We start from the raw sequence: 21,495 nt of genomic DNA on the forward strand, positions 1-21,495 counted from the left end.
CTTTTTTAGCATATTTATTTCATGGTCTCTTGTAACCTCTAGATTCCATATTTATGCAAACAGAACTAATCCCTGCTTACCTGTCAGTTAACTCAGCCATCCATCCGTTTCTCTCTCTTTCCTACTCTAATTTTTGATACTTTATATTTTCTTTTGAATACTAAATCTTTTAGGGTAGTATTACCTTTTTAAAAAGAGCTGATTATGGGGCACATGGCTGGCTCAGTTGGGAGAGCATGCAGCTCTTGATCTCGGAGTTGTGAGTTCAAGCCCCCATTGGGTATGCAGATTACTTAGAAAAAAAAATGGGAAATGTTTTAACCAAAATTTTCCTTATGTTCTCCCCGTGAATCTGTGTGTGTCAAGATAGTAACCAAAGTGCATGTGTTAAAGTACATTTATTTTTCCTTCCTTTCTTAATTAGATGTGTGGAATAATGTTAATTCTAAACTTTTGAAATGTTGAAAGTAGTTTTTAAATCCCTAATCCTGCCTTCTTGACACGGGAGCTTGTGAGCCTCCTGGTTAAGGTAGTGATTCTCCTCTGATCTTCCTGAAGTAACCTGGAGAGTCTCCTCTACCAACAGCACAAGTTCCTGTGAACCTTGGAGTAGCATTGTGGAGCATAGTGTAGAGTGGTTAAGAGAAAACAGCCCCTTTTACTCTGCCACTTAGGAGCCCTATGACCCTAGGTTTTTGTCAGTACTCCTATTGACTCATTTCTAAAATGGTACTGGGAATACCCCTCTCACAGAATATCCATAGTAAAGGAGTTAAGTTATTCAGCACTGGAAATGGTGCCTAGCCACAGTAAATACTATGAAAGCGTTAAATAAATGTTAAAAGATTAGCTTTCTTCTTTATAGAATCTTTGGTCAGAAATAGTTATAGTAAAATTAAGATCTAAGCCATTTAATTTTTTTAAATGTTGTAGCATCATAGCTATTTTCTTCATGTGGTACAAAATAACACTCAAGACAGGCCATTTGGTCAAACTCTCTGCTGTAGGTGTTTTTCACTGTTGGTTTTTGACTTGTCTTTGATGTGTCAGTTTTGGTTGATGAGTAATTGTCTGGGTACTGATAACTTGCTGGAGTCAAGTGCAGCCTTGAGTACTTCATGTGAATAAAGCATTTCATTTTTGCAACCCAGAGAACCCAGTATGTCACTTCTCTTCATTTCAGTTGGTAAACTTGTCAATTAGCCGCATTTGGAAAGTGATTTTTGATTAGTGCAATCAGTAAACATGGAATCTTTCCTGTGATTGCCACGCTGATTAGGTAAATTGTCACTTGAGGAGCTATTGGCGAAGCCTTGGTTTATATGGCCTTAGAGCTTTAGAAAAGGGATAAGTTTTTAAAGACCGAAGGAAAAAATTAACTGTCATTTTTCCTGTCTCGCTGGTACCTTTCTGAAGTGCAATTCACTACCTCAGAATTTTTTTTCTCCCTCTCAATGGATCTTCTGTTAGAGCCATACAAATGAATGATAATAAGTTTGTTTTACCTTCTACTTCATTATTTATCAGCCAGGAAATATTTCTGCTTTATGAGTACTTAAGAGTTATATATATTTCTCAGAGCCACATGAAGAGATTTGTTTAAAAAGTAGCCTTGAAGGTTTTCTTTGATCCTTTTTATTTTTCTTTTATTGGTTGAAAGCAAGAGATGTTTTAGTAATTGACAGAATTTTTACGTCATAGAAAATTTGCTTAGGTTTTAACAAAAAACTATAGTTTTTGCATGTGCTAAGTTTATGTGAAAATAATTGTTCTGCGAGTGAGAAATAGTAAGAGCAAAATAGAGTGCGAAGTTACCTGGCATACTAAAAATGATGGAAATAGGAACTTTAGCCATTTGTCTAGGCAGGTGTAGAGGTAGACTTTAAGAAGGATTCCTTCTCTCCAAAGAAAGTATTTGTACTTAATGAACTTTACATTTCGGTTCCATTTAGAAATATTGTTGTGCTTAATCTAACGTGAAGCGTATTTGAATCTAATGAATATGTATTTTGGATGATGGTGACTTTCCCTCCATTTGTACTGTTTCTAGGAGGAAATATACAAGGTTTTTTTCTGCCTTTATTTTTCATGATACATTAGGATAAACATTTCTGAAGGTTTTTCTTGATTTAGATGTATCTTATTATTTTCGCTTTATTTTAAATTTATTAGGGATCTTGTGTGGAAGCTTCTGCAAGTACCATGTAGAATGTGTATTCTATGATGATACCGTGTATATAGAGACACCATGGAACCAGAATCACAGAATTAAGTTTTCATGGTAAAAAGGGGCATGTTTCCAGGGTGACTGCAGTGATTCTGGGACATGTGAAATACAGAGCTAGGCAGGTCCAAATGAAATTCACTGTATTTCTTTCTACTTTGGTTATATTAGCTAATTTTATATATGTAAGACACTAAAATAAAATACACTTCTGGAAACCTTTTAACCAGTTCTCATGAAACTAACTTGTATACAATATCTGAATAGACCAGTGGACTTCCATGTTTAACAAAGGAATGATGAGAGGGGCGCCTGGGTGGCTCAGTCGGTTAAGTGTCTGCCTTCAGCTCAGGTCATGGTCCCAGGTTCCTGGGATAGAGCCCCAAATCAGGCTCCCTGCTCAGCAAGGAGTCTGATTCTCCCTTGCCTTCTGTCCCCCCCCACACACACACATGTTCTCTCTCTCGTTCTCGCTCTTGCTCTCTCTTTCTCATATAAATCTTAAAAAGAAGAAAAAGTGGTCCAAAAGTTGATTTTACTTTCAGTAGATTGCTTTCTCATGAATAGTAACGTGTTGAAAATCATGTATGTATTGAGGTAAGTGTATCACATGTTTTTCCATAGGAATAAACCACACAGATGATCATTGCTGTTTTTATAGGAACTTCTGGTTTTACATTTCATGATTAAGATTTCCTGATTGTACATAGTCTGTAGTAATGATTCAGAGGTCATTCTGGGCCTGTAGGGATCCCTCTTGCCCTGTTTGCTGTGGGTTATGTGGTGATAACTCTTGTGCGTCCCCTTTCAGATTTGGAATATCTTATGACGCCATGAAAACTCCTCAGCAGTGTTCCTCAGTTTGACCACCACTAGTCTGACTTTTAAGAGAAGGGAAGAGACTTAATTGAAATTGACTAGGGGTGCCACCTTTCAATTCAGAATGGGTTTCTTCATGAAAGTAATGGTGGTGAAGGCTTCCTACTCCTTCCCAAGAGAAGCGTCTATTGTGGGTTTGGCTGCTGGGCACGTGGTGGTGGCCGAGGGGCAGTGCGCTATGGCTGCCCCTCTGCCCTGGCCAAGGGTGGTTGTCTTTTTAGGAAACTGTCTTCAGGGGGCATTGTTAGCCTTGTCGAGGTGGGGGGAGCCCAAAGCAGTAGTAGTGGGTTGTTCACACTGGAATCATGTGAACAGCTAGATCCTCTGCTTGTTCCATATTCTCCTTTGTGAGGCTTTCTTTTAAGCACAATTCCACTTTTCTCCCCACGCCCTGCTTTTTTTTAAGTGAATCCAGATTGCGTTTTTTTGGTTCCTAACCAGAGATAAGCTTTCGTTTCTTCTTTCCTTTGAGAAAGTAATTTTGAAAAGCATGTTTCTAGTTTGTGTTTCCATTAAAATGTGAGCCTGAATACATTATGGTAAGCCTTGTTGTCCTTGGGTCTCGGGAGTCTGGAGGAGGTTACTGTCCTCACACAGTGAACTCATTAGACGACAACTGGAACCAGCTGTTTTAATTAGGTCACACACGGACCCTGCTGAAGGGTGGCCAAGGTGAGACTGCAAGACTGGAGACTGGATCAGAGCGGCAGTTGGTTAACACAACCTGCTGAGCTGCTGAGCGCCCCCCTGACCGGTGTTTGGGGCTGCTGCTTTCAGCCTGGTTATGTGCAGGAGCAGCAGCCATTTAATTGTTTCTTGGAGTCATATGTTGCCAGTTCAGCTTTGTGTTAGGGGAGGAGGTTTGACTCTCAGAAAGCAATGGAAAAGTGGGTAGTCCCTTTATTAGCATCTTCCTGGCCTGTGTTGGAGAGATGTGTGCCCTCCACTTTGTTAACTATAGCTAAGTAAGCCAGGGTTCCTTCCAGTTTCCGTGCTTAGGGGGAAATTCTCAGGATTTCTTTTGAGGTTACTATTCATTCAGTAGTATTTATGGAAAAGAACCTAAATCCCTTTCTTTTGCACAGCATTTAAAATAAAAATGTGAAAAACATATACCTTTACATACTCATGCACACATACATAGGCAATAAGAGAGAAAAGTGGGAGTTTAATGACTAAGACTCCTAAAACTATGTTTCATTATCAAAGGAAAAATAATGAAAAATTTACTGACCCTGTTGATTTTGTGTCTTTTACATTTGCAGTTTGTGTAATTACCCTAGTTTATTTGGTTTGTGTTCTGTCTCCGATTTTTTTTCAAGAATTTTTAATTATAAAAATCATGGATAGCTGAATAGTGATTACTTCTTAATTGAATTGTGGGGGTTTTTTGGTGTTGAGTTGTATCAGTTCTTTATATATTTTGGATACTAACCCTTTATCAGCTATGTCATTTGCAAATATCTCCTTCCATTCTGTGGGTTGTCTTTTAGTTATGATTGTGTTTTTCACTCTGCAGGAGCTTTTTATTTTGATGTAGTCCCACTAGTTTATTTTTGCTTTTGTTTCCTTTGCCTCAGGAGACCTATATAGAAAAAAGTTGCTATGTCATAGCAACATAGAAAAAAGTCCTATGTCAGAGAAATTACTGCCTGTGCTCTCTGCTAGGATTTTTATGATTGTGATTATTTAAAATCTTCTGTTAACCCTTCCCTGTTTGTTTTCCAGATATGAGGCCACAGGATTCTTGGCGGGGTCCTCCTCCCCTCTTCCAGCAGCAAAGATTTGACAGGTAATAAAAGCAAGCATGACTTTTAAATATTTTTCCACATCAACATTTGAGGTTTGGGCTTTCTCCATTGTTCGAAATGTACTTTCTTCTCTCTAAACAGTTTCTCTTGTACTTGTCCCTTAGGAAAATAGATGCCTAACACATTGAATTAAAAGACTCCTCTTGATACACTTTCCCACTTTCCTTGGTCCTTGGTCTTTATTTTATTGAATGTTTTAAGGTACCCTGAAAAATGCAACACAGAGAGCTTAAAATTGTATTAGGTTTTGGTCAGGCTAAACAAATTTCTTTTTAGAAGGCTTGTGCAGCTTAATGAGGCATAACTAATGGTGTTCTACTTTTATCATTTCTGTGCGGGCAACGCAGCATTAGTACAGACCAACCATTGATTCTTGCTACAAACCTCTTGAAGTCCTAATCAGCTTCTTTGGTGCAACTTTTTCAGGGCTGACAAGCCTATTGTAGGGCAGTGTCACTGTAGGTCAGTAGTTATTAGTTGCCACTGAAAACAGTTTCTTTAACTACTTAAGACTGAACTGAATTAAACGCAGAAGGGACTCAGAAGAGGATTATGGGATCTGCAGTCTAATAAGTACTGGGGACTAGGAAGAGTGTGACATGGTTTAATAACGAGGGATGTTTGACTTGTGTTCTTTCATTGATAAGTTGTGTGCTCCTATGTCAGGTGGTCTCTACACGACAAGACAGCTAGGCGTGTTATGAATAATTATATTAACATCTGTAGAATAATTTTTTACAGGGCAGCTTTCAGATCTATCGTTTTATGCTGGTTTGCCAGCATCAGTAAATGCTGAAACCAATTAAGCCCATAGTAAGTCTTCCCTCTTTGCCTTCCCAATTCTTATCTGTTTTGTTCCCCTCACATTTACCGTTTTAGCAGTCTGATCTTTTCACATCTGAAATGAATAAAAATGTTATGAACAGGGTTATAAATGTTGCTCCCCTTTTAAGAAAACTTTCTTTAGAGATTCCCAAATTTCATTTCATGATTTTCTTCAAGAAGATAAAAGAAATCATGTTACTCAATTGTTTATTAATAGTATCAAATACTTAGTGCAAGCTGCTTTTTAAATTTAAGATGACTGATACAATGCCTCAATTTGTGTTTTGTTTTCAGTATAAGTGCCCTGAGCACACTACATGCACTGCTTCCACATCTTTGGGATAGGACCATTTTCAGACAAATTAAAAAATGAGTAAGGGTTAAATTTTTCCTAAATTACAAATTACCACATTGGAACTGATCTCATTTTAAATAACTGTCTTTCTCCATTAAGTTTGTTGCCTATGAAGTGTGAGCACGGTGAGGGAACATGCCTTAGAAGCAGGACTTCATTTATTCCTCCTAGCAAGCCTCTGAAGTAGATGTTGTTTTACAGATGAGGAAACCTAGGCACACAGCAGTCATGCAATTTCCATACATTTCTCTTCTGTACCATTCTTTACTAAGAAACTTTCATTTGAACGAACAGAACTCGTCAGAATGCTTATGTGAGCATAATATTATAGTAAAGCTGTAGGGACTTAGAGGAAGTAAAGGATTTCCTTCCACTTCCGAGACATTCTTTCTTTATTTCCAGCAGCTTTCCTTCTCTCTACACACTAAAAGATTTCCTAAAATTATCACCATTGTCCTGATTTCCATCAGGTTTTTGTTCTTCTGCCCTAGCTAAGTACTTACATTATCCTGACTGCCTTTGTGAATCCAGCAGCTAGGGACAGGTTTTGTGGAGCATTCATTTTTGGTTTAGTTTTAGTCAGAAACTTGAATCATACCTTAAAGCAGAAGTTAAATGTGATCATAAGAGAATTCTGTCTTGGGGCGCCTGGGTGCCTCAGTCGTTAAGCGTCTGCCTTCGGCTCAGGGCGTGATCCCGGTGTTCTGGGATCGAGCCCCACATCATACTCCTCTACTGGGAGCCTGCTTCTTCCTCTCCCACTCCCCCTGCTTGTGTTCCCTCTCTCGCTGGCTGTCTCTCTCTCTGTCAAATAAATAAATAAAATCTTAAAAAAAATAAAGAATTCTGTCTTATGTCTTAGACGATGTCATTTAAGAAACCTACAATTCATAAAACAAAGTTTGAGTTCAGCCATCCAAAACTTGTCCATTAGCCTGTTAGCAAATACAGTGTGCAGATACAGTTAGCAGATACAGACTGACAAGTGCATCTAACCATTCTGACTTCACAAGGCGTAGAGGAGAAAATATAAACTTGTAGTCACTTTGACTTTGCTGAGATGTCACAATTAGTAGTATAATTCTTACTGGAACCAGTTTTACTGATTTTTTTTTTTAATATTTCATTTATTTATTTGACACAGAGAGAGTACAAGCAGAGGGAGCAGAGGGAGAGGGAGAAGCAGGCTCCCCACTGAGCAGGGAGCCTGACCCAGGGCTTGATCCCAGGACCCTGGGATCATGACCTGAGCTGAAGGCAGCCGCTTAACCTACTGAGCCACCCAGGCGCCCCTGATCCTCATTATTAGTCCAGTACTTGCCCAGTTGCACAATTTGGGTGTTTGGTTGAGAACCCTACTAGAAAAGAAAATGTTGAGTGTACTTTTTTTTTTTTTTCTAAAATACACTGTTTCTTGAATTATTTCCTACTTTGAGATAGTATCTGTAATCCATATCTTCTTTTCATTTAAAAATACAACAGGTGGGCACTTGGGTGGCTCGGTGGGTTAAGTGTCTGGCTCTTGGTTTCGGCTCAGGTCATGATCTCAGGGTTGTGGGATGGAGCCCTACCTCAGGCTCATGCTCAGCAGGGAGTCTGCTTGAGATTTCTTTCTCCCTCTCTCTCTGCCCCTCCCCCTTTCACTCATGCTCTCTTTCTTTCTCTCTCTAAAATAAATCTTTTTAAAAAAATACAACAGTAACACTGCCCTGTCCTTGCCTCCCCACACAAAGACAAGCCAGTGCGAACTGAGTAAATATTAAACAGAGTATTTGAGTTCACTTTGTCGCTTGAGTTCTGCCTTGTAGTCCATGTAATTAATTCTCTGTCCATGTAATTCTTGCCAATGGGAGCTTCTCTTTTCTGGCCATATCTGAGGTGGCCATTTAGTTCTTAACTTATGGTCATTAAACTTAGTCATGGAAAATCTTTAACAACTGCCAAATTTAAAACATCCAAATTGGTAGTAGTTACTTCATATTGCAAGCTACTTTCCAAAACGGAAATTTAGAAACTTAAGAATATTGTTGTCATAGGCAAAAACCAAAAAACAGAGTCTTAACCATAGAGGACAAACTGCTGGTTACCAGAGAGGAAGTGACTGGGGGATGGGTGAAATAGGTGATGGGGATTGAGGCACTCGCTTATCATGATGACTACCAGGTCATGTATGGAATTGTCGAATCACTGTATTGTACACCTAAAACAAATAACACTGTGTTAACTGTACTGGAATTAAATACTTTAAAAAACATTTAAAGGAAAATCAAATGTTGGCAATAATGTAAATATTTATTTATGTATGTATACATGTAGGTAGGTAGGTAGTTGCCATCCATGATGCCAAATGCCTCAGATAAGTTGCCTCAATAGATAGCTGCTAATTTTAAGAAGTTAAAATGTGTCAACGTCAATACTTCAGTCTCAGATTTAAAGTGTATTTTTGAAGACAAATTTACTTGTAACTACTTGCAAATTAATACAGTTGGTATAGAAATATGGTAAACCTATGGAAAAGAAGGGACTGCCAGTAAAAAGCAAAAGAGGATAGTACCTGTCCCTCTTACTGTTTTTTTCTGTTTAATTTCAGTTAAATTATTTTTATAAAAATTAGTCAAAAACATTTTAAGTAATCATTTCAAACAAAAAGAGGACTTTGTATTTTTAAATTGTGGCTTTGTTTCTAACCCATTTTTAGAACATAAAATAATGTAAAATTGCATTTATAATATATACCATCCATACCAGCAGATTTTCCAGAAGCTAAGTTGAGTGAGTTTGATCATTGCAGAGCTGAAAATAAAAATTGATTACAGTTGACACAGTGTGTGAGTTGCATTTTTGGCCTGTGGATTTTGCGTTAGTGGCCCAGTTTTGATGAGCTTCCTTGGTTACAGTACAAACCATTAACCCGTCACTCGAGTAGAGACCAGAAGAGAACATTCCTATCTCTCTGCATAGCTGTTCTTGCTAAAAAGATGAGGCACTCTTGCTAAAATATATTTGTATTAATAACCTGAAAAATAATTAAAAGCCCAGAATATATGGATATTCCTTCTGAGATATATTTTTTGAGTACAGCAAATTTTACTGGTTAGAGCTCTGGTTTCACCACTGACTATGAAGAATAGTATTCGCTTCTCTATAGTTCTCAAAGAGTTGTTCTTTGAGTCATCACACAAAAAGAATTATCTTTGGTATTAAAAAAAATAAAAAAGGCAAGCTCCAAGTGAAGGCAAGGAAAGTGGGAGGGTAGAGAGGATGGATTCAAGTTTGAATAGCTGTGAGAAGAATGCATTACCCAGTGAGCCCAACTTCAAGCTGTTCCCTCCACCCCCAACACCTGGGAAGTGAAATTCTTAGGCTGGTGTGGTTATAGTTAATACTAGTCAGTGCTTTAGCAGTTTTAAAGTTCTGTAATTTCTCCTAAAATCAGTAATGGCCCCAAAGCATCTGGTGTTAAAATATGTTGGAGAATTTTGCTTCTATTTTTATTCTTTATAGTGACTGTTCTATAAAATGGAAGTTGAAAATGCCTTGAGAAAATTGTGTCTTAAATGGTGATTGTCTTTAGAAGGTATATCTTGGCTACATTGTTTATGTGACAGTTTTACATTATGATTTAATATATTATACCTGTTGCTTTGTATCTGCAAAGTTAAAATAGGCACTTGAAGACAATTAAAACATTTCTTTTGACTAGTAATCCAGGCCGGCAAACTGGGTTATAATAGCTGTTGAATCTGTGTTCCCATGTAAACTGTACACCAAATGCCAGTCAGCCCATGCCAATTAGTGCTCATGTTGCTAGGTCACCGTGGTCAATTGAAAGCTGCATCAATAGAACTTGAAAAGGTTTCCTCCCGATCAGACCTTCTGACATATTGAGCAGAATAATGGATGGGAAAAAACAGCCAAGTCCCCTACCCTAGATTCAAAATACTGAGCAGTAAGAATTCATTTGCAACCTGCAATTAACTAGAAAGAATGGATCCAAGAACGAGTCTAGACATTTTTAAAAATAAAGCCCATTTTCCTGTCTTGTACATGTTTACTCTTTGGATAGCATCTTAAATGTAACCAACTTGGTAATCTTGGGTCCAAATCTTTAAGTGACTAGAAAGGAAATTTCACAGTTGAAAATGAACAGAATATTTTAAGTCATACATTTCTGATTCATTTGAGTTTAGATCCCTTTTTTAAAAATGCTGATACTTAAATATGTTAGACTACATTGAATATGAGGGGCATAAAGGTCACTCTGATGCTGTATGTCCCATTTGACAAATGCAAGCAAATTGGATTGTCCTTAGAGTTGGAGATGATGCTAGCCAGTTTGAGACCTCGGGCTATGTAACAGGTTTGACTTATAATGCAGACATAATACTTTTCCACAGAGGCGTTGGGGCTGAACCTCTGCTGCCATGGAACCGGATGCTCCAAACCCAGAATGCAGCCTTCCAGCCAAACCAGTACCAGATGCTAGCTGGACCTGGCGGGTATCCACCCAGACGTGATGATCGTGGAGGGAGACAGGTGATACAGTGTGGGCTGTGGGATGAAAAGCATGCTGCTCACTTTGTACTTAGCCATGCTTCTCAGGATACCATATTTTCTTAAAAACATCTCTATAAGATACTGATAGAATAGCTCAGCTGAACTTCGGTCCCTCATTTTAAAACATAGAATGAGTATGTGCCTTACTACATCTGTTATACACTGAAGATGCTAAAGCCCCAAAGCCCTTTTAATCATAGCAGTCAGTAATATTTAGCACAAACAGAGTTAGTTACCAAAATGTTTTTTTATCCTTTAAGGATGTTGCTCTTTGTTTTAGTAGAAACTAGATTTCATAATAAATTGTAATTTTCTAGAAGCTGAAAGTAACAGTCTACCCTTTTAACTGTTACCTTTATTCATCTTAGAAGTCCTCTGTCTTGATTCATCTGTGGTACCCTTTTCATGGAAAAAAAATCTACCCTTCGTTATTTCCCACATATGTTTTAGCTAAATTTAAATAGCTGTGCATTGAGTTATAATAATTTCTAAACAAATTTATTTAGTACATATAAGCTTCATTTCCTTCTCTGTAAAGCATCCAGTTTTAGCAAAATTTAAGACAGAGGTCTGTTTGCCTCAGTCTGTTTGTCCCCCAGTCATTTGACACCCTGACCAGTATTTACATGCTCTGCAATCAAATCCTTGCCAGAGAACAGGGTCAGAATGCTAAGATTTAGTGTGTGCAGTGTTCATGGAGTTTAGCACCCACGGTGATGTGAAGTGACTTTAAAATTGCTTACCTGGTGTTGCCTACAGGCCTTTTGCAGTGCTTCAAATATTGATTTTCTTACACAGGTTCTTGCCACGCATCCATTTGTGTAAGACCTCTCTTTTGACAGCTTAGGAAGATCTTTCTTTTCTTTTTTTTTTTTTTTTAACTTTTTTGTGTATCTTCTTAAAGGCTGTTCACTTTACAAAGAAATAATCATTTTAATTATCTTTTGAGAGAATCTTGTTACAATTTATTAAAATCTGTTCATAGAATTTTATTTTAAATTACTGTCAGCCCCAGAGGTCTAAAAATTTTCAGTAGTTTGCCACTTCATGCTGTAGAGTCAACGGGATGATAGTAGGCAGTCTACATAATGAGAATTATTGAAATGGGGACATACTTATAAACTAGAAGAAACCTTGGAGAATTTTTAGTCCGGTCACCTCATTTTCCAAGTGGGAAACCGCAGTCCTGCGGCACCTGCACTTGGGCAGCAGAGTTGGGGCCTGGCTGCCTGGCCCTTCTGAGCCCAGTTCCTCCAGTTTCTCATCTCCTTCAGAGGAGGTCTTCCCTGGAAGGAACTCTCTGCTGTTACAGCAGGTAAAATCTTTATTTGCTTAGAAGATATAAACCAATTGGTAAATTTATAATTCTTTTATGACCTTTTAGAAATATATTTCTTTTTCTCAGTCTCTTTTCACAGAGATACTTTTTATTAAATCACAGGTTTTGAAGCACTATTAAGTTGCAGAAGTTCGTTGTTAAAAACAGTGTAATTATGACTTCACTATATTTAGTGAAGTTTATGACTAAAAAAGGCCTTGATGGTCTACACATACTCGTTATAATTTGAACTACTGAATAACAACACAGGGTGGGGGGGGGAGTCTGTTTCAGAATCCTAGAGGCCCAGAAAGGGAATTGTGAGGGAATTTTTTTGTACAGAAATGTTATTTACAAGCTTAGTAGGACATGTTATGAATGTCACCAGTAATTGATTATGTAATAATCTGAGGTGTTACTTAATACTCTACTATTTATAGCTAAACCAAAAAAAAAAAAAAATCCCTAAAATTAATAGGTCATTAGGCTTCAGCTTACTTACTTAGCAAGCCTCTTGCCTTGGTTAAGCAAAATGACTTTTCTAGCATAATATGTCTAAAGATGATGTGGACATCTTACCACAATGTGACTTGAATTACTGCCAGGGATGGCAGGGAAGATTGAGAACTGACTAGTCTTTTACACAGAACACTTAGCTGTAGTTCATTTGTGTGCAATTTAAGGAGTTTCTTAAGTACCTGTTAGGGCTCCTTTGGGTAGTTTTCAGTGGTAGCATTTGTAGCAAGCTTTGCATAAAACGAGGGGCCTAAAGCTCCAGTTTATGAGAGACCTTCCATGTGATAAACTTTTAAGACATATCCAGCTTCTTTATGGCATGTTTTTCCAGAGAGATGTAAAATTAATTTCTTTGAAGTGGTGTTAATCCAGAAAATAAACTCTTGCTTTTGCTTATTTTCAGGGATATCCCAGAGAAGGAAGGAAATACCCTTTGCCACCACCCTCAGGAAGATACAGTTGGAATTAGGCTTTTGTAAAGCTTTCCCAAATCCTTTCATCGTTCTACAATTTTATGCTATTTGTGGAAAGATTTCTTTCTCAAGTAGTAGTTTTTAATAAAACTACAGTACTTTGTGTATTTCTTTTAACTGTGTATATTTCTACTGACCTGATCTCACTGTTTATGTTGCTTTCCAAAGATGTGTGTTGCATAATACAGTAGATCTGAATTTATTATTGCTTGTAAAACACATTTGATGGAATAGGAATACTGGTTTTTCATTATGGTTAAAATCATACCAGCTGTGGATTTTAAAACACAGTGTATTCTAGATCATCTAAGATCCATGCTGATTTTTAATGCACAAGAATTAGGTATGAACTCTTGAGCTGGAACCTCAGCTAACTAGAGTATATATTGTTCAGTATTTCTTTGGAAACATTTCATTAATGTACTTGTCTTATGGAAATTTCTGGACTTTAGTAAAAAAAAAAACCAAAAAACTGAAAACTCTGGTCTCTTGTGTCCTTACTATAGAATTTCAACATTGAAAATCTTGGCCATGTGTTGTTTTTTTAAGTCACTTTTTCAGAAAACAATTCATTTCTACAATTAGATGTCAAAAGAAAATCAGTGATGGAGCAAGACAACCCAACGAACTCATATTAATTAGTATGTTGGCTACTGACATGGCTAACTATACAAACTCCGTAAGAATAAATGATTTACATTTTATAAATTTCATATAGACTTGGGCTCCAGTTTTAAGGACTTGTTATACATCTTTAAGAAAAGGTGAAAAGTTTAATTTGTAGCTATTTAGTTTGTACTCCTTAGCATGGTTTTTTTTGGATTATTTTGTAATAATTTTAGTTTGTACTCATGTTTTTTCTTGCTAGTCAGCACACTATTACTCCTTAAATTTATTCTTGCTGTTCACACATGGCACTTCATATGCATTTTCATTTGTTTGCCACATCAAATTTACACACACATGTAAAGACTTGCTTTGTTTCCATTTGCCTATTCTAGCCTAAGATTGTAGAATAAGGTTTTTCTTTGACCTTCTGACTTAGGACATTTTTGCTTTAATATTTCAACTAAGGCACACTTGTTAATCTTAGCCTATGCAGAGAAAAGGCCACCTTAATTTTAAATAGGAAGGTATTTTGAAGCTATTGAGTTCTTTGCTGGTGATGGGTGAATAGAGGGTCCTTGATTGTTGAGACAAAGCCTCTCTCTGCTGGGAATTAACAACACAACCATTATAACCTTAACAATATGTTAAAGTGATAACAACTTCTGTTAAATTTCTCTATCTTCCAAATACTACATATGAATAGCCACCTTAATCAAGTATTTCATATTCCAAAGGAGCCCATATAAATGTCTTACTCTCTGTAGCTTCATAGGAACCCCAAACTCCCACAGAACCTGTATTTTCTCAGATTTTTAGTTGTTTAAGCTATCATGAGTGTGTATAAAATAATTGTTTTTGCTTGGCCTTTACACAATTACATATCACTGTTAAAAAATTAAATTTGAAGGTGAATGTTTAAAGTATTTTGAAAACGACTAAGCTAAAAGCCTGATGGAAAAATTGTGCCAGCTATATTCCCTCTACCTGGTGGGGTGGCCCTGTAGGACACCTGCCAGGTAGCTGAACCCTCACTTCTGGGCCTGCTCCATTCCTTCATCCTTGCTCCCCTCCATACTCTTCCTCCTTCTCCTTCCAACTTGTTCCTGCATCTGAATCTGCCAGAAAAATGCCCTATTATTTCAACAAGTGAATGCTTAGAACCTCAAATGGAATATTTAAAGCTATAAACATTCCCTCCATATTCGGGTGTAAAAATAGTTAATGGGCCAAATTTAATTACTCATATTATCTTTAGGACACGGGTTTTCAGGGCTCATATTAAAGATGCTTAAAAATCTTAGAACATGAAACAGTGACTTTATTGTGGCGCTAAGGACCCTTAATGAGCAGTTGTCTCCCCCTTTAAGGATCAAGTGAGGTAATGCACGTTAAAATACAAAGCCATCTACAAACTATTAGATTGCTATTTGGCGCTACAAAGGCAAATTGGGGGTAATGGGCAATGGCTAATTTTCGTCCGAGGGCGTGGGACGTCTGGGTGGGCCGGGGTGGGACTGAGGGTTCCGAGCTCCGGTTTTCCGCGGGGCGCATTGGAGGTCGGGCGCACCTCCGACGGAGTCGAGAACCTCGGGGCGCGGTGACATCGCAGTCGGGCGGGACGCGTCCGGGAGCTGCGGGCCTAGCATGGCGGGGACAGTCGGGCTGCTTCTCAGAGGCAAGGTCCCAGGCCCGCGTCCCGGGGCGCTGGAGGGGCGGGGAAGCGCGCCCGGCGCCCACCCGCTCCTCTCGGTGCTCGGTTCCCCGAGCCCCGCGCCCCGGCCCGCGTCCAGCCGCTCGCCGGCGCGAGAGCTCCGCGAGCCGCCGTTGTCGAGCAGGGTGGGCACAGGAAAGTTCAAACCCCCGACCCGCAGTGTGGCTTGTGTGTCGCGGCCGCCACCACGCCCAAAGTGGATCATTGCAGCAGCAGCCCTCGGTTCCTGGAAGTGGCGCCGCAGCTTTCTCACCTGCTCGTTTTACCGTCTCAACGCCCTTCACGAATAGCAAACACCGAGCCTGTAAGGGGATAGCGGAGATCTTCCTTCCGAGGCTGCAGTTTTAAGTTCTAAGTCCGAGCGTAACCGAATTTAGCTAAGCTTAGAAATCTAAAGTTTAGACACTCTCTTAAGAGTCAACTAAGACTCCCCATTCCCGGACCGCTGAGAGCTGTCTGGCTCCGTCTGGCTAGTCCAACATCTCTTCCGGGTCGCTCCAGAAGGTCGGCGAGCTGAGATCCCGCCAGACTATTCCTGGAGATCGACTGTCCTGCTATTTCTAACCAGGAAAAAAGTTAACAAACAATAAAATAACAAACGGCCCGTTCTCGATGGATTTTTCCTCCACTTAGGGGTAAAGTTAACCGCTTGCGTTGCTTGTTTCTGGATTTCGTATTTATGGAATGAGGGCCAAGAGAGAACATGCTTTGATTTTTGTATGTGACATGGGAATAGAGCTTTTCACTACTGCAAAATAGCACAACTTCGAGTTAGGCAATGTTAGTTGGTTAAACCTTTATTAGAAGTCACCTAAACAATGACTGAAATAGAGGTTACAAGGGATTAAAAAAATAAAATAAAAGGCATTTCATTCAATTTTGGGTACACAATTCATTCAATTGCAGGCAAACATCTAAAGCAAAAACAATGAAACCAAAAAACTCTCCCAGAAGCTTCCACTAACCCCCAAATTAAAAATAATAAAATAAAAGTGATCTTGACATCACAAAATTTTCTCAATACTTACTAGGGAGAGCAAATTCCTGATGAAATGTGGATGCAGCGCCTGTCTGCCATTTTCTCTCAATCTTCTCCAGATGCTCACCAATTCTCATTAGCAGTAAAAAGCTATTTAATTTTTTTTTTTAATAAATTGTATCCTAGTTCCCTGTCTCATTGGGTTTGGGCATGGCAAGTAGCAGCATTTTAAAAAACTGGGCCGAAATAGTCAACATACAGGGGTTTATCCACACATGTTAGTGTTGTATTAAACGGTTGGGCAATATCATTCATGCTTTGAACATCTGAAATTTGTATTGCCACTACATAATGCATTATTTATGCACAAAATCATATCTTAAAACCCAGTCGATGGGTCTTTATGTGATTGTGGTTCACAAATTTACTCCAAAAGTCTTTCTAAATCATCAGTATTCAATGCAGCTAACAAAGCCATTCTTTGGAAGGTGCTTGCATTTAGTGAACAGGATAGAGTCTTTGATTTGCTTTAAATTGAAAGTAAACAATTGATAGCAGAATGGAGTTTGGACACAACATCTGTATTGATAAGTCTGATTGACTACTTGTTCTGACCATTAGGTTTTAAGTCTAAGCAAATCCTTAAATAGAAAACAACTGGGTTACACCCTCCATGCTTTATATACAAAACACCATTCCTGCGCCTTCAACATTGCACACTGCCACACACTCAAAGCTTCAATTCATGTCCCAACACAGATTACAGAAAAGTACCTGCAATCCCTGCTATTCCTCTTTGCAACTTTGATTCTGGGCTTTTGTTTTTGTCCCTCAACTGGAAAAGATAAGTTTGTTGTACAACCCCAAAACATTTAGGAAAATATCACATCTGTAGTTAGCATTTCTGGAACTGAGTTTTGCTGTGGCCTCTGCTAAACTTTGAGAGGGCTTTGTTCCACTCAGACCCTGCCTCTGCCCTCCCTCTTGGTTGTGAAGACACTTATCCTCCTCTTCAGTTAATGAGTTTCACCTAGTCTGGCCGTTTGTGTTTTTATAAAAGATCTGCAAAGCACTAATTGCAAGAGAAGAAAAAAAGCTCTTGCTTCGCATTAATCAGAATGTGGAATTCTATAGTAAAAACATTTTCTATTTCAAAGTTTCAAGAACCAAAACTTATCCTAATTTAGAATGTGCACACATAAACTCAGTGCATTTCTGGGTGTAGAATGTTAAGCCATCTGCAGCGATTACTTCTGGCAGTGGTTCCTTTACTACTTAAGGAATGCTGAAAGGAAAAAGATATGCCTACAGCAAATACACTTTTAGAAAATACTGTATGAAGAAGGCTGGTTTTTCTTAATGATCTTATGGATACAGAGTTCACTTAGTCTAAGAGACTCTTTGTTCCAGAAATAAATTATCAAGGGGGAAAACAAAGATTTTGTTTTCCTTAAATATGTTACTTGGAACCCCTAGTCTATAAGCAGCTATTATTGGTAAGTATTGTGTTGTTTAAAAAACAAATATATATATATGTGTATATATATATATATAATCTCTCAAACCATGTGGACTTTAGGAACACATTTTCTAGAAGTAAAATTTCAGAATTCTGGTACTGCTATGAGGGAATCAAATCAATATAAACAAGCTTTTTGAAATTTGGCACATCAGTAATATTCACGCTTGCTTGGCAAAAATTTTGGAAGTCAATTATATCAATATGCAAAAACCTAAATTGGGAGAATTTTCTGTAGGTGTATTGCACCATTTTCATACAATTTTTCTGCTCAAATTATTTCCTCTTTTGTAAAATGTTTTTTAAAAATTAGTTCTCATTTTCCAAAAATGCATTCACACAGCCTTGATAAAGCTGATCCCTTTGCTTGTTCAGTGATTGTTTTTCCCCCCTCTGTGGAAGGGAGTGGAGTTTTATTATTTTTATTATGTAAAATACAGTTTAGAGAAAGTGCAAGTTTAATTTCTAAAACACCTTCTGAAGGATTCACTTTGCACATTCAGAAAAAAACACCCGAACATTGAAGTGAAATGAAATGTTTCAGTCTCAAACTAATTCTGAAACTTCAAATGTGTAAGAGTTTTAGGGTTTCTGGTAACTATTTGTGATCATTTATAAATCACACTTTATTCATGTTAGGTCTTTGATTTTCATTCAGTTTATAAGCTAATATTCTTCAGCTTGCTTTTGGTATTTTTACTCCAATACCAGTTATTTAAATCATCAGTAAACTGAGCTGTGTTGTCATGTCATGCCAACTACTGTATAAAAAAAAAAAAAAAAAGCCAAGACAAAATAAAACCTATACAACTTAGTGAAGAAATGACCACTTGACTTTAACCAAAATGTACTTAAGATTCTTTTAAGTTATATTTAAATATTCATTTGAAACATAGGAAATATAAATTGGCATATTAAAGAGTAAATACATTATTTGTACAATAAAACACCAACAAAATTGGTGTGCAACCCCTATTAAGTTGTAAATATGATGGGAAATTATAAATAATTCTTACTCTTTACATTCTGGTTACATTTCAATAAATCACCTTATTCTCTTCCTTCTTGACATGCTTTGATATATAGGTTGGTGTCAATTTTAGCAAATTCGCTTGCTTGTTCTAGGATTTTATTAAGATATTCGAATTCAGACAAGCAAATAACTTAGAGCAAATAACAGGTCTACGGAAAGACAGCGTGCATTTATTTTATCAGTTGATTTTGGGAGACCAGATTCCACATAAAAAGTAGTTTACGACCTGTCCTTCTTATGAGCTGCATCTTTCGGTAGGAAATATCCTCTTTTAGAGTAATATAGAAACACTCATTTGCCAAATACCGATCAAAACATTTTAAAATCGCCATTATATTTAAAAAGCTTTATCAATCCATATAAGCAGTATTTTGATTATTTTTATTCCATTTCTCTTTTACCTAAATGGCAATAATTCCCCTGCAATAATGTTGCTATGTGCATGATCCACCTTGAGCTACAATTTACTTTCAATCAAACAATGAAATTGCACTTAAGGGGGGGAGGCCTTTGAAAATTAATCTCTCAAATTACACTCCAAAAAAGGATTCATTGTTAAAGCTGGGTTGATTTTTAGAGCTACAGACACCAACAAAGTTTCCAACTTTTAAAACTCTTGGAGAGCTTTGGTTAGGAACGTGGTGGATGTGGACTCAGCCAGCTTTTCGAATAATTTAGGAACATTCTGAAGGAGGAAATCACCACCTCACAGCCTCCTGGCGTCGTATTAGGCAATTCCCGGGCTGTCGCTGTTCCCCACCCCCGGCAAAGAGGTTCAGAGGCTGCCCTTCTCCATGACCCGTTCATTAGTTTTTGATGCCGTGTATGCAAGAGTCCGCTTCGGTATTTCCCCCATTCGTTCTCGAAGTTTCTTACACACCCTCCGCGCGCCGCAGGCAGGACCCCGCCCCGGGGCGCCCGCGCGGTCACCACGTCCTGCCATAGAGCAGGTTGGCGCCGAGCACGCCGCCGCCGTAGTCCCCCGCGGCCGCGTCCAGGGCCGCCAGGCCGCCCCCGGGGCCGTGCAGCGCGGGCGGGCTGGGCGACAGCTCCTCGAGCTCAGGCGCCGGCGTCGGGGCCGGCGGCTGCGGGCCGGCCTGGCCGGGTGTCGGCGTGCTGGCACCGTTCTGGCACGGCTTGCCGTCCTTGACCAGCACGGGCACCGCCACGCGACGCGGGGACGGCGGCGGAGGCGGCGGCGGGCCCAGGCCGCCCTCCTGCTGCAGCTGCTGCGCCGCCTTGTCCTTGGCCTGCCGTTTCATCTTGTAGCGGTGGTTCTGGAACCAGATCTTGACCTGCGTGGGCGTCAGGTGGATCATGCTGGCCAGGTGCTCGCGCTCGGGAGCCGACAGGTACTTCTGCTGCTTGAAGCGACGCTCCAGCTCGTAGACCTGCGCCTGCGAGAAGAGCACGCGGCGCTTCCTTCGGGGCGCCGCCGCAGCCGCATGCAACGGCGCCAACGTCTTGGCGGCGTCCGCGATGCCCGTCAGCGACCCCATTCCGGCCACGTTCACGCCCGCCGATGGCCCCATGAACCTGGAGACTGGGGAGGGCCCAAAGGGGAGAAGCTGAGTGAGCGCCAGGCCTGCCGGCATCCTGCTCCCGACGCCGCCCCAGGCTCTTCACACCGCGCGGGCCGCGACGCCAGCGGGACTCCAGCTGGGTCCCAGCACCCTCCGCGCGCCCAGGGGCGCGGCGCCCCCCGCGCGCCCCCGGCCGGGTCCCAGGACCCCCCGCGCGCCCCCGGCCCGGTCCCGGCACCCTCCGCGCGCCCAGGGGCCCGGCACCCCCCGCGCGCCCCTAGCCGGGTCCCAGGACCCCCGGCTCCGTGCGCGCCCCGGGCTGTGACGGGCAAAGCCCGCGCCGTCTGCCTGCCCTCAGTCCCGCGCTGCCCGCCCGGCTCACTTGACGAGTAGCGCGGGTCCGGGTTAGCGCCGTACCAGCCGGTGGCCGCGGCGGCCGCCCCGCCCCGCATGCCGTCCGTGTAGCCGGGCAGCTCGCCCACGTTGCCCAGGCCGCCGTTGCAGTAGCCGCCCATGGCGCCGTGCGGGAACTGCGAGACGCCCGGAGGCATGTGGTAGGTGGCGGCAGCCGCCGCCGCGGCCGCGGCCGCCGCGGCCGCCGCCGCTGCGTTGTGGCCCGCCATGGCGTGGGGTGGCTGCATGCCCGCCACCGCCGCCGCCTGCGAGGAGGGGCCGAGCGGCGGCGCACGATAGGCGGCGGCGGCCGCGGCCCCCAGGGGCGCCCCCAGGCCGGGGGGCGCGCCGTCCATGGCGCCGCCGAACTTCTTGTAGGTCTCCTCGATGGGGCTCAGGATGTCGGACACGGAGAAGGGCGTCGTGTGCTTGGGGCTCAACGACATGGCTCGGCGGACGGCCAGGTAGGGGGGCCCGGGGCAGGCGCGGGCGGGACGCGGCGGCCGCTCGTCGCCGCCACCCCGGCTGCGGCGGCAGCGCCTGTGACGAGGAGTCGGCGGCGCGGCGAGCCCCCGAGCCTCGGGATCTGGGGTTTATTTTAGTCCGCCGCCAGGTTTACGACAGACTCGGGGGGCGGAGCAACATCCCAAACGAGCAAACAATGGTCATTGACATCTTTTTCTCTACCCCCCACCCCCGTAATGGAGGCAAAAAAGGTAAAGGGGGCAGTTGGGTGTTTCTTGAGAAGATCACCCCCCTTTGGTTTCTCC

General features: G+C 41.0%; 2 protein-coding genes across 2 annotated transcripts in view; one reads left to right on the forward strand and one right to left on the reverse strand.

Annotated features, from left to right (window-relative positions):
- Positions 1 to 13,448, forward strand: part of XRN2 (5'-3' exoribonuclease 2) — an 82,462-nt gene extending 69,014 nt beyond the window's left edge. The window contains exons 28-30 of the mRNA XM_045776775.2: positions 4,832 to 4,895; positions 10,492 to 10,630; positions 12,889 to 13,448. Coding sequence (XP_045632731.1) covers positions 4,832 to 4,895; positions 10,492 to 10,630; positions 12,889 to 12,954 — 269 coding nt within the window. The 3' untranslated portion in view covers positions 12,955 to 13,448. The remainder of the gene's footprint in view (positions 1 to 4,831; positions 4,896 to 10,491; positions 10,631 to 12,888) is intronic.
- Positions 13,449 to 19,735: 6,287 nt separating this feature from the next.
- Positions 19,736 to 21,171, reverse strand: NKX2-4 (NK2 homeobox 4). Its single transcript, XM_045776776.2, has 2 exons — positions 20,715 to 21,171; positions 19,736 to 20,352 (listed from the first exon to the last, which is right to left on the reverse strand). Exons 1-2 carry the CDS (start codon positions 21,169 to 21,171, stop codon positions 19,736 to 19,738), a joined length of 1,074 nt encoding a protein of 357 aa, XP_045632732.1.
- Between the last annotated feature and the right edge of the window lie 324 nt (positions 21,172 to 21,495).

Source organism: Ursus americanus, chromosome 22, assembly GCF_024610735.1.
Source record: "Ursus americanus isolate L20-20 chromosome 22, mUrsAme1.1.p, whole genome shotgun sequence".
NCBI lineage: Eukaryota > Metazoa > Chordata > Mammalia > Carnivora > Ursidae > Ursus > Ursus americanus.